General features: G+C 36.2%; 1 protein-coding gene across 2 annotated transcripts; it reads left to right on the top strand.

The window, feature by feature from the left end:
* The first annotated feature begins 330 nt into the window (after nt 1–330).
* On the top strand, nt 331–14,114 carry hck (HCK proto-oncogene, Src family tyrosine kinase). Of its 2 annotated transcripts, none has more exons than XM_027144998.2 (13): nt 331–525; nt 4,774–4,902; nt 7,511–7,550; nt 7,993–8,089; nt 8,191–8,286; nt 8,963–9,066; nt 9,187–9,336; nt 9,989–10,141; nt 10,227–10,409; nt 10,501–10,577; nt 11,105–11,258; nt 11,431–11,562; nt 12,782–14,114. In XM_027144998.2, the coding sequence occupies exons 2-13, from the start codon at nt 4,783–4,785 to the stop codon at nt 12,982–12,984; spliced, it is 1,509 nt and encodes a 502-aa protein (XP_027000799.1). In that variant the 5' UTR covers nt 331–525; nt 4,774–4,782; the 3' UTR covers nt 12,985–14,114. The 2 variants fall into 2 exon arrangements, with proteins under 2 accessions (XP_027000799.1, XP_027000798.1); XM_027144997.2 differs by having other exon boundaries at nt 4,774–4,908.
* Nucleotides 14,115–14,349: the final 235 nt, after the last annotated feature.

Genomic DNA, 14,349 nt, shown 5'->3' with positions numbered 1-14,349 from the left:
AAGTACAATATAATATTTTTTTATTGTTTTATTTTATTACTTATAATAAATAACAGCAGACTGCCACAGTTTGGCCTCCCCAGGGTTGCCAGATAGAGCAATAATAGAGCTGCATGGTGGAGTGATGATTATGGTTAACCGGAGTGATTTCTGATCCAGACCGTTACAGAGTGACATCCCCAAAACCAACCGTTCGTGAGCTTCATGTACCTGCATGCTTCATGTAAATCGCTATGTACATTCTCTTGCCCTTGATGACGTAGCGCCTCACGTAGAGCTCGACACTATTAAGTAGGTTGGTGTGTGGTTTGGAACGCAGCCTATGACTCTGCGCGCGCGTTCGGACACAGTTTTTACTCAGTAGGAGGTTGAACTTCCTCCTCATTCACATACTGTACTGTACATCTTCACTTGCTAGACGAGATGAAGGAACCGGCATAGAAAGTGCTTTAGTGGGTCAAAGAAAACTTATCTGATGATCAACATCTTGAAAGGCGTTCGTGGATTAAATTAACTTTGACCCGGGTAAGGATTTTTTATTTTTTTTACTTTATTTATTTATTATTTGTTTATTTCAGTAGCATCAAGAACTTTAGCACCCTACGGATCAGAAATAACGTTGTCACTTGTTATATAGATTTCTTTGGGGATTTTAAATGGTAAAGTTATGAATGTGGAACCTTTATATAACATATTAGCAGGTTATTTCTGCGATTTTAAACTGGTTCTAGCTAGACTGAGCTACTCAGATTGTGTGTTATCCATTTCCTTTTACTAAACAATCCAACACGATTAGCAGAAGAATTATATAAACCAAACAAGCAACCAACCAAACAAACAAACAAACAAACTAATCAAGGTTTTGTCAGTCTCTAATGTTATTTATGTAGTAATGAAATATATCAGTGTGTCCTGTTAGTCATCTTAAGTTCTGTGCTTAACTTTATGTTCCTCAAATGATAAGAACATTTTGACTTATTGAAGATGAAAACTTTTACATTAATAATGCGATCTTTCGCACAACCGATGGTGGTCACAGAGGAATAAAATGTTTTTATTTTAAGATTTCAACTTCACAATAAGTGAGCATCTGATTGGTTTAACTACTAAGAGGCGTGCCCAATCTGACAATCCAATATGTTACAATGCTTAAAGCTTTTCAGGCTTTAAAGCACTAAACTAAGGATTAATAAATGATACTGTTTACCAGCTCCTTTTAGCCTTTCATGTGAAACTGTTTAAAAAAAAAAGTGACAAAAATACCAGCAACACACAACACAAGTTTCCACTAACTGACCACAAATAAGTGTGAGATCGTGAGCAGTGAGAGAAAGCACTAGGCCAGAGTGCGATAAACTTCACAGCGTAGACACTCTAAAAGACTGACACGATCTTTACATTTCAAGTGTGCAAACTGAAAAATATACACATATTCACACACAAGGCAAATCATGCAGAACAACAGCTAACAGCACAGCAAAACATAGGGTCAAAAACACCGGAATGGCAAAATACTAAAGGCTGCACCTTTGTCATGCACTGCACTGGAGGTCGTAGTTGTTTCTTTCAAAAAAAAAAAAAGTTAAGCTTTAAATGCTCCCTTTTTCACATTAGTTACCACCTTCAAATACCATACTTCCTGTTGGCAAAGGCCTACAGCTGACTTCCCCCTTGCTCTGAGGTCAGTGTTCTGAACATGCCTTTAGTCTATAACAGAAATCTGGGCATTTCTCTGTTCTGTATGGCTAACGAGAGTACATGAAACCCTTTGTGTGGATTTTTTCCCAGACATTATTTGATTACAGTATTATTGATTACAGACGTCTTACGTAGATGAAGAGGTGAAGGTACCTTGCTTAAACATAGATCTCAAATTGAATGGATGGTGGTATACCCCGAAAACTGTTAAGACCTGCCAGGAAAAAATACACTTTAGCATGAAGAGAAAAAAAAAACAGCTGAATATATATAAAGTTCCAGCTTCAGTAACAAAAAGCAGTAGTAAGAATGAGACAGATATAGGTGCACAGTAATAAGAATAGAGCAAAAGAGGAACCAGTGAGAGCGGAATGAGGAAGCAAATTTTCAGTTTGCCTTCATTCTTCTTCAGTGCCTTACATCTACATTGGGTATCGTCAGAGAGAGCGAGAGAGAAAGAGAGTGTGTGTGTGTGTGTTTGCATATGTTTGACTACAACAGTGCCAATCAGCTGTAATCTCCTACCCCACTAAACCCTTATGGTAAACTAGAGATTCCGACCCTTTGAATCAGACCGTCTTTTTTGGTATTGATATTTATACATACATGTAAACATTATTTGTATATAGAAACAACCAAGACACGGTTCATTGTATATTGCAACTAATGCTTGAGAAAAATCTACAGGATTTTTTTTTTTAATTAATAATGTTTTTTTTAATTAATCTGTTCCATTCCTTGTCAATGGGTTGGTATCCATAGGTGTAAACCTTTTGTGCCTTTAGTATGTACCCTTTACCTGGAATTATACCGTAACCTCAGGCTTACTCATTAGGGATAGATGTTAGAGATATTTAGTAACATAATTTTAAAACTTTAACATTTTTATTCGGTTTCTATACTTATGAAAACCTGCTTTGAGACAATGTCAATTGTTAAAAGTGCTATACAAATCATTGAAATTGAAATAGAATGATAGTGTATAATATATAGCATATATAATGTATATTTAGTGTAAAGTTTTTCTTTTCACAGCTAAACTATTCACACATTTCCAGGTGAAAGATACAATAAAAGTAACGTACTAAAATACATTTTAGTATCCATGTTCTGAGTGAGATTTTGTATGCGAGATGAATGTTTCCATGTTTATTTCAGCTCGGTATTTTCATGCCAAAAAAAAACCTTAATCTCGCTTAATCTCATTGTATAAAATGATATTCCAGTGACATACAAGCACATGATGTTTCATTGAAATGAATTATTTATAATATTTTTCCATTCCATTCCATACCTTCTCTGGTCTTTTTTTTTTAATTGATTGAGGAAGTGATTGTAGGGTGTTTTCTCATAACTGGACTCTGCCTTCCTGCTCTTCTGTTTAAATCACTTTGAATATGCTGTTTGAATACTGTTTGTGTCCTGGACTCGGCATGCACTATATATACTTATCTACTCGGTAGGACACAGCAGTTTAGTAGCTTTGTGTCTTGCTTTTCACTTTGGACCGCCATTCTCTCACAATGCCTGTCTTGTCCAAAGGTGAGAGCAATGCTTTTATTTTTGTATCTTTTATCACATCATATATATATATATATATATATATAAACACACACATACATACATAATAATAAAGTGGTGGTATAAAGTGGTGCAATAAACCATGCAATTGATTCTGCCAATGATTTCTACATGCACAGTAGTTGACTCAGAGAACTTGTTTGTACAGAGATATGACCTCTTTTTATACCAGTATACAGTGCATGTGTTTATCTACAGGAAACCCCCACTACTTTGCAATCTCTGCTTCATCCCACCTATAAACTACAGCATACTGTATTAATGCTGCAGTATAAAAACTCTCCTGCAGAGCTTAGCAGGGAGTTTCTTTCCGTCACAAAGGATGTTTATGGATCAGCTACCTGTGTGCTGCAGAATCAGGTTATAAATAACGAAGAAGACTGAAAAACGCTTTTTATAGCGCTTCCTGTTGTCACTGTTTAATAAGAAACCAGTATAAAAAAGTGCAGAGACTCTGATGTGGTGTAAAGTTTTTTTTGTTTTTGTTTTTTTTGGGGTGGGGGGTTGGGGGGGGGATTATCACCCGTTCATCTGATATTGTGTGTGTTTGTTTGTTTGTTTGTTTGTTTGTTTGTTTGTTTGTTATTTAATCGTTTTATTTGTTTTTTATCATGTATGGCCAAATTAACACAACCTCTCAAAATGCAGGTTACAATATTGGTGATGTGATGAGAAATAAGAAGAAATGAAATTAAAGAAATAGAAATGAAAGCATTATTTATGCTTTATATGTTATACATGAGCTGCGTTTGTTTTCCTCTAAACATCTACTATGCCTTTTCTACTTATTTACCACTACAGAATGAATTACAGCATAATTTTATCTGTCTTTTTTCCTTGCCATCAAGCTTTAATATCAAATGAAGGAGAGGGAGAGAGAGATTATTACAGGCTAGAACCATTGATGTATACACGCAAAACACGACTTTCCCACCGACAAGAAACTTTGATTTCCTCAAAAAAAAAAAAAAAAAAAAGGAACATTTTTATGGTTGTACTGTTAGCTTAATCTGTACTATATGCAGCTGTGATGTGTGGGGGTGTGTGTGTGTGTGGGGGTGGGTGGAGGATGTGTGCTGGTGAGGTGTCTCAGAGCTTCCCCTGGCTTCTTCCTTTTGATATATTTTGATATCTAACTTTCTAATCATTGGTTCTCTCTCTCTCGCTCTCTCTCACACGCACGCACTCACACACACACGCACGCACGCACGCACACACACACACACACACACACACACACACACACACACACACACACACACACACACACACACAAACACACACATACAAACACACACACACACACCACAGGACCACCATCTCTGCATTTTCTGTATTCAAAAAAGGCCAAATCCAAATTCTCTCTCGATCTACTACTAATAAATATGGTCAGGTCACAGGCAGCATGAAGCAAAGTTATTACAAGTTTTGTCACTGCTATGCAGCAATGTCTCATGTTTCTGTACTCATTCTATACTCACTTTCTATGTGTAGGTTTTTATCATGGGCTGCGTTGGCACCAAACCAGACCAGGATTCAGGTGGCAAAACTGTGGGAAACGACATGGGCAACCGCAATCAGACGGCGCACTATGTCAAAGACCCTACGACAGGGAGCAAGGCTGTAAGTGTAAGTGCTCTACACCAGGGTTTAAGTTGGGTTGAGCACAAAAACCTAGAGGCTTAATGGAAAGAAGAAGTGTTTCAGCTAAAACGTTGACGATTGCACATTATTGTGCTGGCTGTGTTTCGCTAGGTCATCGGCATGGAATATTTTATTATATTCAGCTATCTTGGACGTACTTCATCGGGTAATGGCACAGCAGACTATTTCTCTCCAAAGATATTACACTAAAATAAGCCGAAATGTCACATTGGCAGTCTTTCAGAAACCACACACTATCCCCTACCTATTACACCATTTCTAGTACACTTTTATCAATTGATGTAGGCATAGGCTGAATCTCACACACTAAGTTTGTTTAAAGAGAATCTGGCATCGTTTTAGACACAGCTAATGACTGTGATGAGAACAGAATTTGTTGTCTAGAATAAGGTACTAACACATGATGTGTACAGTATACGTTTGTTATCCACTTTATAAGGAACACCTGCACATTTATACAGTTAACTAATCATTTGACAGAAAGAGGTCAAGAGCTGTAGTTAATGATCACATCGAACAGTGGCACGTTGGTTTGTGACAGATCTACTGGTTTGAATATTTCACACACTACTGATCTTCTTTTTACGGTTTGAAAAAGCAAACATTCCTTGTGCAGAAGGTCTGCAGGCTGAAACACCTCGTTGAGGAGAGAGATTAGTGGAGAATGACCAGAATGCTTTGAGCTGACAGGAAGTCTATTTAAACTCGAATAGGGACTGTTTTTCTGTGGTGAGCAGAAAAAACTCACCGAATGCACAAAACATAGAACCTAGGTGTATGGGTTACAACAATGATCACATTGACTTACACTCACCTCAGCAAAGAACCAGAATCTAAGGTGGAACAGAAACACGAAACATACGCATGAAACAGGCCAGTTGCAGAATCATCTTCAACTTTTCTAATCTTCAGCTGTCCAGTTTCAGTGAATCAGTGTACCAACAACCCTGCTACGGTCAAAATGACAGAGATCACAATTTTTCTTCATTCTGATGTTTGAAGTGAACATTACCTGACTTTATACATTATTGACTTTATACATTGCAATGCTGCCACACAAATGGCTGATTAAATAACTGCACAAATGTGCAGGTGGACAATAATTGTACATTATTATGAGACTTAATTGTCCAAAGATTTCAAACTGAAATATGTATAATGAAAAAAAAAAAAAAAAAAAAAGATTTTGTATAACAGAGATGTCTACACACAGACTAGGTTTTATTAGTTGACATCATCTGTAGCCAGTATTTATTATCTGTATCTGTTTTTTGACTTATTGAGGTTTTGAGTAAATCAAATCAAATCAAATGACTAGTCAAGCAGTCAACTTTCAGAGCATATTTGTAATAATAGCTAGGTTTAATCATGATAAGTTGATTTCCATTACTGTAAGATTTATTTTTAATGAAATCAAATAAAAATGACGGATACCATGGTTATGCCTCATGGACGCACTGAGGTACCCCAACTACTGCTTTAGAGAACACTTTTCTATGTCTTGAAGAAACATCCACTCCTCGAATGCAGGTTTATTTTTATTTCTACAAGCAATGAAACTCCTTTCTTCATTACTGTTAGCATTATGTAATGTCAAGACAGGTGCTAAAATAATTAATCCCTAATGTTGTGCTTAAATATAGATTGTAATTATACAGACACAGCAGATTTCAGTCTGTTCCAGTGTACGGTAACCTTATCTTATCTTAATGTGATGTACAGTTCTCTTATTTTAATAATGACCAAAATGCGATCATGTTTTACATACACTTTCTGTTTGTGCCTTTAGTGACTTTTGTGTTTTGTTGTTCTCTAATTAAAACCAGGGATTTGTGGCGACTGTACAAAGCTTATGTTATTTCATCCAGGATGTGAACTAAGCACTTCGTCGCTCTGCCTCTTCATGTGAATGCAGACTATATACTTTGTGAATCATTTTAATTCTTCTTAAGCCCGAAACACAAGTCAAAAATGATTGCTAATAATATCAGTTCGGTTCAATCGAAACGAACACCGTGACATCGTCACAAAATCAGCTTGACACTGTTTAAGCGAGAGCCGCCAAGCGAGAGCCGCCAGTGGCAAGGAAAGAGGAACCAGACTCAAAAGGGAACCCAACCTCTTCTGGGTGATACCAGATACCAGTGCGATTATAATCCAGTCCTTCTCTACAACGATAGTTTAAAGTCAAAGAGTAATTGAAAGTAAATTAAAATAAAGAGTGTGTTGAAAGGATGTTCAGTATGAGCATATTATGAAGGAGAATCCTGGAATTTATGAATACAGCAATAATCAGCAGCAGTAATCAGCATTTGTTTAAGTATGAATTAAAGCATTTATTTTCAGATCAAAAGCATGAAAATGATTCATTTATATTTGTTGCACACAGCTAGGTACATATTATTTGGTACAAACCACACATACTGTACAATTGAACTAAGCTCCTGTAAAACATTTAATTTCTGTTATTAAGGTTCAGGTTTATAAGCATATAAAAACACTTGGGGAAATCAAATGATCAAACGAAGCATGCGTCAATAAAAATACTTTTTAATTTTTTTAACAGAACAAATCCAGCCCTATTCCTCCTTCCTCAAGCGCAGATGGTGAGTGATATGTTTTGCTTTATTAAAGAGTTGATACATACGTTTATTGCTAAAACGATCCGTTAAAAAGCAGGTGTGTGGATTTACTGCTTTATAACCCGGTTAATGCTAGAAATCATTTCAGTCATATTGAGGCAGAGAAATGGTTTTTAAAACATTTAGTACACACTAAAGAGGAAGTCACTTTTGACACTTTTTTTAGAGTTGAGCTATTAATACAGCACTTTGCCAACACTGTTCATTTGCAAAGAAGTTGCACAAACAAGCCATAATTTGTGTTAGATTTTTGGATTTCCTGTTTGCTGCTTGACTAATACTCTAGTTATAGTACGATAGATACAGATTCTCAGCCCTTCCTGTGCAAGCTTCAAGATTTATGCATTTTTATAATGTCATTAGAACTAACTAACTCTGAATCTAATAGTCTGTTCATGCTTCTTAGATTTTGAGAAAACTGCGATAGCGCTCTTTGACTATGAAGGGTTGCACGATGGAGACCTGGGCTTTAAAAAAGGCGACAAGTTAAAAATATTAGAAGAGTAAGTGGAATCTTGACATAAGCTTTTTAAAAAGTGGGTACAGTAACTAGATGTACTTCTGTACATGAGTAATATTCATTTCATGATTTGTCTCTCTGTAGGTCAGGTGAATGGTGGAAAGCAATGTTGATAAGCACTGGCCAGGAGGGCTACATCCCCAGTAACTACGTAGCTAAAGACACACTTCAAACTGAAGAGTGAGTGTATAACCTACACAATATTATACAACACAGACACGTTATACAGTGTGCCAAATGTATGAGTGCAACACATAATCAGATAATCCAGGTTTGGAATTAAATTATTTAGAGGTAAATAGAGCTAGATTTGAACATATTTAAACAAACAGCATTTGCTCACTGAGTTTCATGTATTCTGTGATCTACTGTATGTGATGGCAGCAGTTGACGTTTGGCAGCAGTAAAATGGCCTTAAATTCCATTTTTACATGATATTTGAAACGTTTCCTAAGGTGATCCAAAATGCATTGAGAGGAACCTTGTTGGTTGCATTTTCTAAAATATTCACATTCCAAATATACAATATACTTTATATCTCTTGGTAGAGGTTAAAGACATAAAGTAATTGGAATAATTTAAGCCAATATGTTTTTATACTGTATAGCATATTTACTTTATTTGAGAGTAAATTGCAGCTAGGTTGTTTTTAAATGCTCCTAAATTGCCTAAAGGAGAAAATTACCTGTTATTAGAATGTTATTGGAAAGAAATCTCACTTTGTCCTTCGTGCTTTATGTCGAATTGATGCTCACGCAAGCAATTTTTTTCTTCCAGTCACTCATTTAGTTCCTAGTTTTAACTCACACCTCTAAGCCAATGCTCTGAACTGCTGTACGTTATGTGTGTCTTTCAGCTGGTTCTTCACAGGAGTGAGCAGGAAAGATGCAGAGAGACAGCTTCTGGTCTCTGGAAATAAAGTGGGCTCTTATATGATCAGAGACAGTGAGACCACCAAAGGTGATTTAAACATACAGGCAATCAAACATAAATTCAACTGAATCTACTCAAATAATTACTTATATTTTACTGCCTAAAATATATTTATTCTTGTCATATAAATTATTCTTCTATTTACAGGAAGCTACTCACTGTCAGTAAGGGACTATGACCCTCAAACGGGTGACACAGTGAAGCATTACAAGATTCGTACGCTAGACAGCGGAGGCTTCTACATTTCACCTCGTATCACCTTTATCACCCTGCAAGAGCTTGTCAATCATTACAAGAGTAAGAGTCAGATCGAGTCATGTGATCTTTACACCACACCGTATATTGTTGAAAAGTTTTATTTAACTGTACTGTAGCTGTTATCTTTTTTTATTTAACAAAGAAACTTTCTAATGTTTTATTAGTTTATGTTATGCTGCATGGATACAAGGCATATTTCACATGATTTAAAAAATTAATTAGCGAGAAAATTATATAATATAATAGGATGCAAGGGTTGATCACAGTGTGAAAACAGTTTATTCATCAGCTATTAGACAATGTCTTGACACTGTGAGTTGTTTTCACAGAAGTTCATCTCAGCATTAAGTAAAGTAGCCTTCTTACTCACATGTGCTTTTTCATAAGCAATCACTCTGAACACTTTGTGTTATGCACTGTGGTCTATAATAACATACACTCAGATGTAAGGCAAAAAATGTCACTAGCCTCAAGTTAATAACTTTTTTAGTGTTCTCATTTTGACCTACATTGCAAAAATAAAGAACTTAAAAAAACACATACTGCAAGAAACCCAGTCTGCACTGTCACAGTCACTAGTGGAAAGCAGCCTTTTCCTGCTAGTATATCAGGTTTTTGCATTAGAACAGGACAGTGTCCTTTGCACGACATACAGAAGCAGCTTCATAAGCAAGATGTATTTCTGTCACAGAGCAAGGAGATGGACTGTGTCAGGCACTCACTACCGCCTGTATCAGTGCCAAACCCCAGAAGCCGTGGGAAAAGGATGCCTGGGAAATCCCACGAGAATCCCTCAAGCTGGACAAAAAGCTGGGAGCTGGACAATTTGGAGAAGTTTGGATGGGTATGTGTCAAACAACCATTTAATCATAATAAAATGTTATAGCTTATGTTATGGCGTTTTGAACATTGTGGCTTCTCATTTTCAGCAACATACAACAAACACACCAAGGTGGCTGTGAAGACTATGAAGCCGGGCAGCATGTCTGTGGAGGCATTCCTGATGGAAGCAAACCTTATGAAGAGCCTCCAACATGACAAGCTGGTCCGTCTCAATGCTGTAGTTACCAAGGAAGAGCCCATCTACATCATCACAGAGTTTATGGAGAAAGGTGTGTGTGGGTGTGTGTGAGCAAATATAAGATTTTCTGTATACAAGCTAAAGAGAACCCATTTTAAACTGTCTGTGTGTGCATTTTAAAGGCAGTTTATTGGACTTCCTCAAGAGTGATGAAGGAAATCGTCTCCAGTTACCCAAACTGATAGACTTCTCTGCACAGGTGAGTCTGTCTGAGTCTGTCTTTCCATTCTGCCCTCATTCTATAGTTCCTGCAGAGCTTTTTTTGGTGTGGAACTGAATGTACCACTGTATATTTGCCTCTGATGTACAAAGCAGGTTTGTCCTGTTAGTGGTTGAATTTTAATATTCAAATCTGATAAGCAACACTGTGTGTGTAAAGGTGCATTTACACTGTGCCCCGGTGTATCAGGCTTCATGTGTGCGTGTCTGTGTTCATGTCCATTTCTAATGTATTTAGGCTCACAGACACACGCACAAAGGGTTAAAATCAAAGGGTTCCAAAAGGGTACAGAAATCAAAGGGTTCTAAAAATAAAACCACATATCGTGATCCTTATAATCACAGGGTTTCATAGATGAAAAACAAAGCATGTAACATTCTAATCTGAAAGTATTACTGCAGAGGCAGTCTGTGACAGATTCATGGCATGTTGTTGTATATTGATAAACGACTCTTACTGTAGACCGTATATGAGATTGTCTATTCTACCTGTCTCTGCCTACCCAGACAGCAGAAGGCATGGCCTACATTGAACGAAGGAACTACATTCACAGAGACCTTCGGGCTGCCAACATTCTGGTTAATAAGAGTCTGGTGTGCAAAATTGCTGACTTTGGTCTGGCACGTATCATAGAAGATAATGAATATACTGCCAGAGAGGGTAAGTAATTTCATAGTTCTAAAATCAGCATATCTGCTTTTTTGCTATTTGCATATACACGTTCACCTTTAGATACTGAATTTTGCTAAACTAGTGTTACTTAACTGATTACATAATGAGACTTCTAACCATCTAACATCTAACCACTGATCTTGCATATATTCTGTTAAAGGTGCCAAATTCCCCATTAAGTGGACTGCGCCAGAAGCTATTAACTACGGCTCCTTCACCATCAAATCAGACGTGTGGTCCTTCGGTATTCTGCTCACTGAGATTATCAGTTATGGCAGAACACCTTACCCAGGTAAGCACTGCCACTCCAAATATTAATTTAAAGTTTACTGAGGGGTATGTTCAATGTACAATATCCACAGTGTTGGAAGGAACAACAATTTTTAATTAAGTTAAACATATAGACCGAATTTACAACCATCATGATGAACTTAATCACAGAATATCTGCTGTTAGTGCAGTAACTTTGAGGTAGAAGCTTAGCCATCATGTTCTGTACTATTGACTCAAAATAATGTTTTTATTTTAATCATAAAGACAATGAGCCTAGTACATAGTTATGTTGGGAAAAAAGTCTTTGTATATGCAGATGTCAAATGTATGGAACAGCATCTTAGTAAAGGATATTCCGTCAATCGGTATTATGAAGACGATGCTAGAAAGCTCCAAAAAACTTCAAATCAAACTGTTGAACTGTGGTGATCTCCACAGACTATTCTCATATCAACATCAAATCATTCAATGAATCTTTATGGAACAAACCACTCCCATTAAGATGGAGGTGATCAGTCAATCTAACTATTGATTCAGTAGCATGACAGAAGCGGTTGTATTTTGATTACAGTGAAGTCACAATGTCTCTACTGACCTCTGGTGGCTAGTAGCAATACTATTTTTAACGCCAAGCATATCCAATATAAATCAAGCACTATTTGCCTGAAGCAGTTTTAACCTGCAGTCCACTTAAACAGTACTTTTTAAAATCATTTTTAAGATAATTTTAATAAAACTTTGGAGCTATTAGGTCATTTTATATTCACTTTTGAGGTATTTATTTTGGAAGATGCTTCAGCACACTGTACTTTTCAGCATGTATAAGTTTGTGCATGTACAGTGTTGAAATATTCAGTACTGCAAGCAATTAACAAATGAACTAAACTTTCATTTTAGGTGCTTAGTAATCTGTTTTGCGGAAAAAGACATACAATTTGAGGTTTCTAAAACATGATGGTTTGCTTATGCAGAAAGCCTCTTCATGTAGAGGTAATTGAACCCAGTAGATCCGTGTACTCATAGGCAATCGTATATTACTTGTTCATCTGTGGCTGCTCAATAAATACGTACAAATTCCTACTGCACAGGTTGTAGATTCACAATAGGAAGTTTTTATAGTCATGGGCTCGGACAAAACAGAACAGTGTATGATCAAGAGATGTTCCACTGTGTTTATATTGTGCAAACCTTTTAATTTCCACTGTCTCACAATCTGTGTGATTCTGTGTATCTTCCAGGCATGACGAACCCAGAGGTGATTCGTTCTCTGGAGAGAGGGTATCGCATGCAGCGCACGGACTCATGTCCTCAGGAGCTGTATGACATTATGCTAGAGTGCTGGAAGAACAAGCCAGAAGACAGGCCAACCTTTGAGTATCTTCAGAGCGTGCTGGAGGATTTCTACACAGCCACGGAGAGCCAGTATCAACAGCAACCCTGAGATAACTCACACACAGTTAGGCCAGGCACATACAGCAAGTGCACCTGCATAAGTATCCAATGTTCAGTGAGTGAATGACAATGAATTAAAATAGAATGCAATCTTAATTTAATCCTGCAAAGCCTTTTATCTAATTTAGAGTGTAGCATGTGATTGCACAAAATTGTACAAAGTCATAATTTATGTATGGAATTGTTGAGGATTAGTGTCTTCTGATATTTTTAAGCTGTTCTTCTGGCTCTTATTATTCTACGGGTTTAACTGCGAATTTCAGAAGGTTAAGTTCCATGGTTTGACATGCTTAATCAAACTGATTCATTAAAAGATCCTGAACATTATGAATTTGAATTAGTTCAAGTTATGCAGTTCAATTTGTCTTGTTTTAGTGTTTATATAAATGATATTTTAATCACAGTCCCACCCGCTGACTTTTCATCCCAATTGCATTGTGTGAATTGTGAATTTGCAGTTTGTTTGAAAGGTTTACATAAAATATTTCAAAATTGCAACCTATATTAGGTTGAAACTGCCTGAAATGAACTTGTTTGGTATGTAACTCTTCATCATATTACTGCATTCTTTTATATGAAATTAACTATTTCCATAATTATATGACTGTCCTGTTTTACCATACACCTATGAATTCATACTCCTTCTGATCCCATCTACCCGTACCATTTTATTCAATGCTTCTTTATTCAAACACCTGTGCAATAAGAGCAATTTATTATATAAATCTTTCTCAAATTCATTTAAACATATTAACCTGATATATTACCTAAATGTCTTTTGTTCTAAATATTTGTAATTTTTTTGGTTAATTCTGCATCTCATTTCTAATTTAACTTCAAATCAGAATCAAAGAGATAAGATAGATATTGAATTATCCAAAACAATTAAAGGCTCTATCTTTAGATTTTGTATGTGTTTATACCTTTTCTATAAGCTTATTAAATTAATCACTCGTGTGATTTTTATTTTAGGTTTTCCTTTCATTGCCAATGTTATATGTGTGAACTGATTTAACAATTATCCTTTTTCTATTTATTATAATAGATTTTAAGTTTTTTTTAGCAGTTTTTTAAAACAGCTACAAACAAATAAAACTGTTTAACATTGCTGGCACACAATACAGGAGTTGTTATTTAAGTGAGTTCTCCACATTTGTCTTGACAGTCATGTTATTATATGTTTGTATTGCTGATCGAGGGATTCTGGACCATGTCTTCACCGGAATTAAAACGATCATGGTGCAGAAAGTCTTGCACTTTGATTGGAGGAAACCTAATACACTTATGTGCATGGTATATACCATCCACTGCAAAAGACTTAGACTGTGAATATAAAATTTTTTTTAATAAAAAA

Source organism: Tachysurus fulvidraco, chromosome 23, assembly GCF_022655615.1.
Source record: "Tachysurus fulvidraco isolate hzauxx_2018 chromosome 23, HZAU_PFXX_2.0, whole genome shotgun sequence".
Classification (NCBI taxonomy): domain Eukaryota; kingdom Metazoa; phylum Chordata; class Actinopteri; order Siluriformes; family Bagridae; genus Tachysurus; species Tachysurus fulvidraco.
The sequence above is the reverse complement of the archived record's forward strand: the minus strand, read 5'-3'. Positions and strand labels throughout refer to the sequence as shown.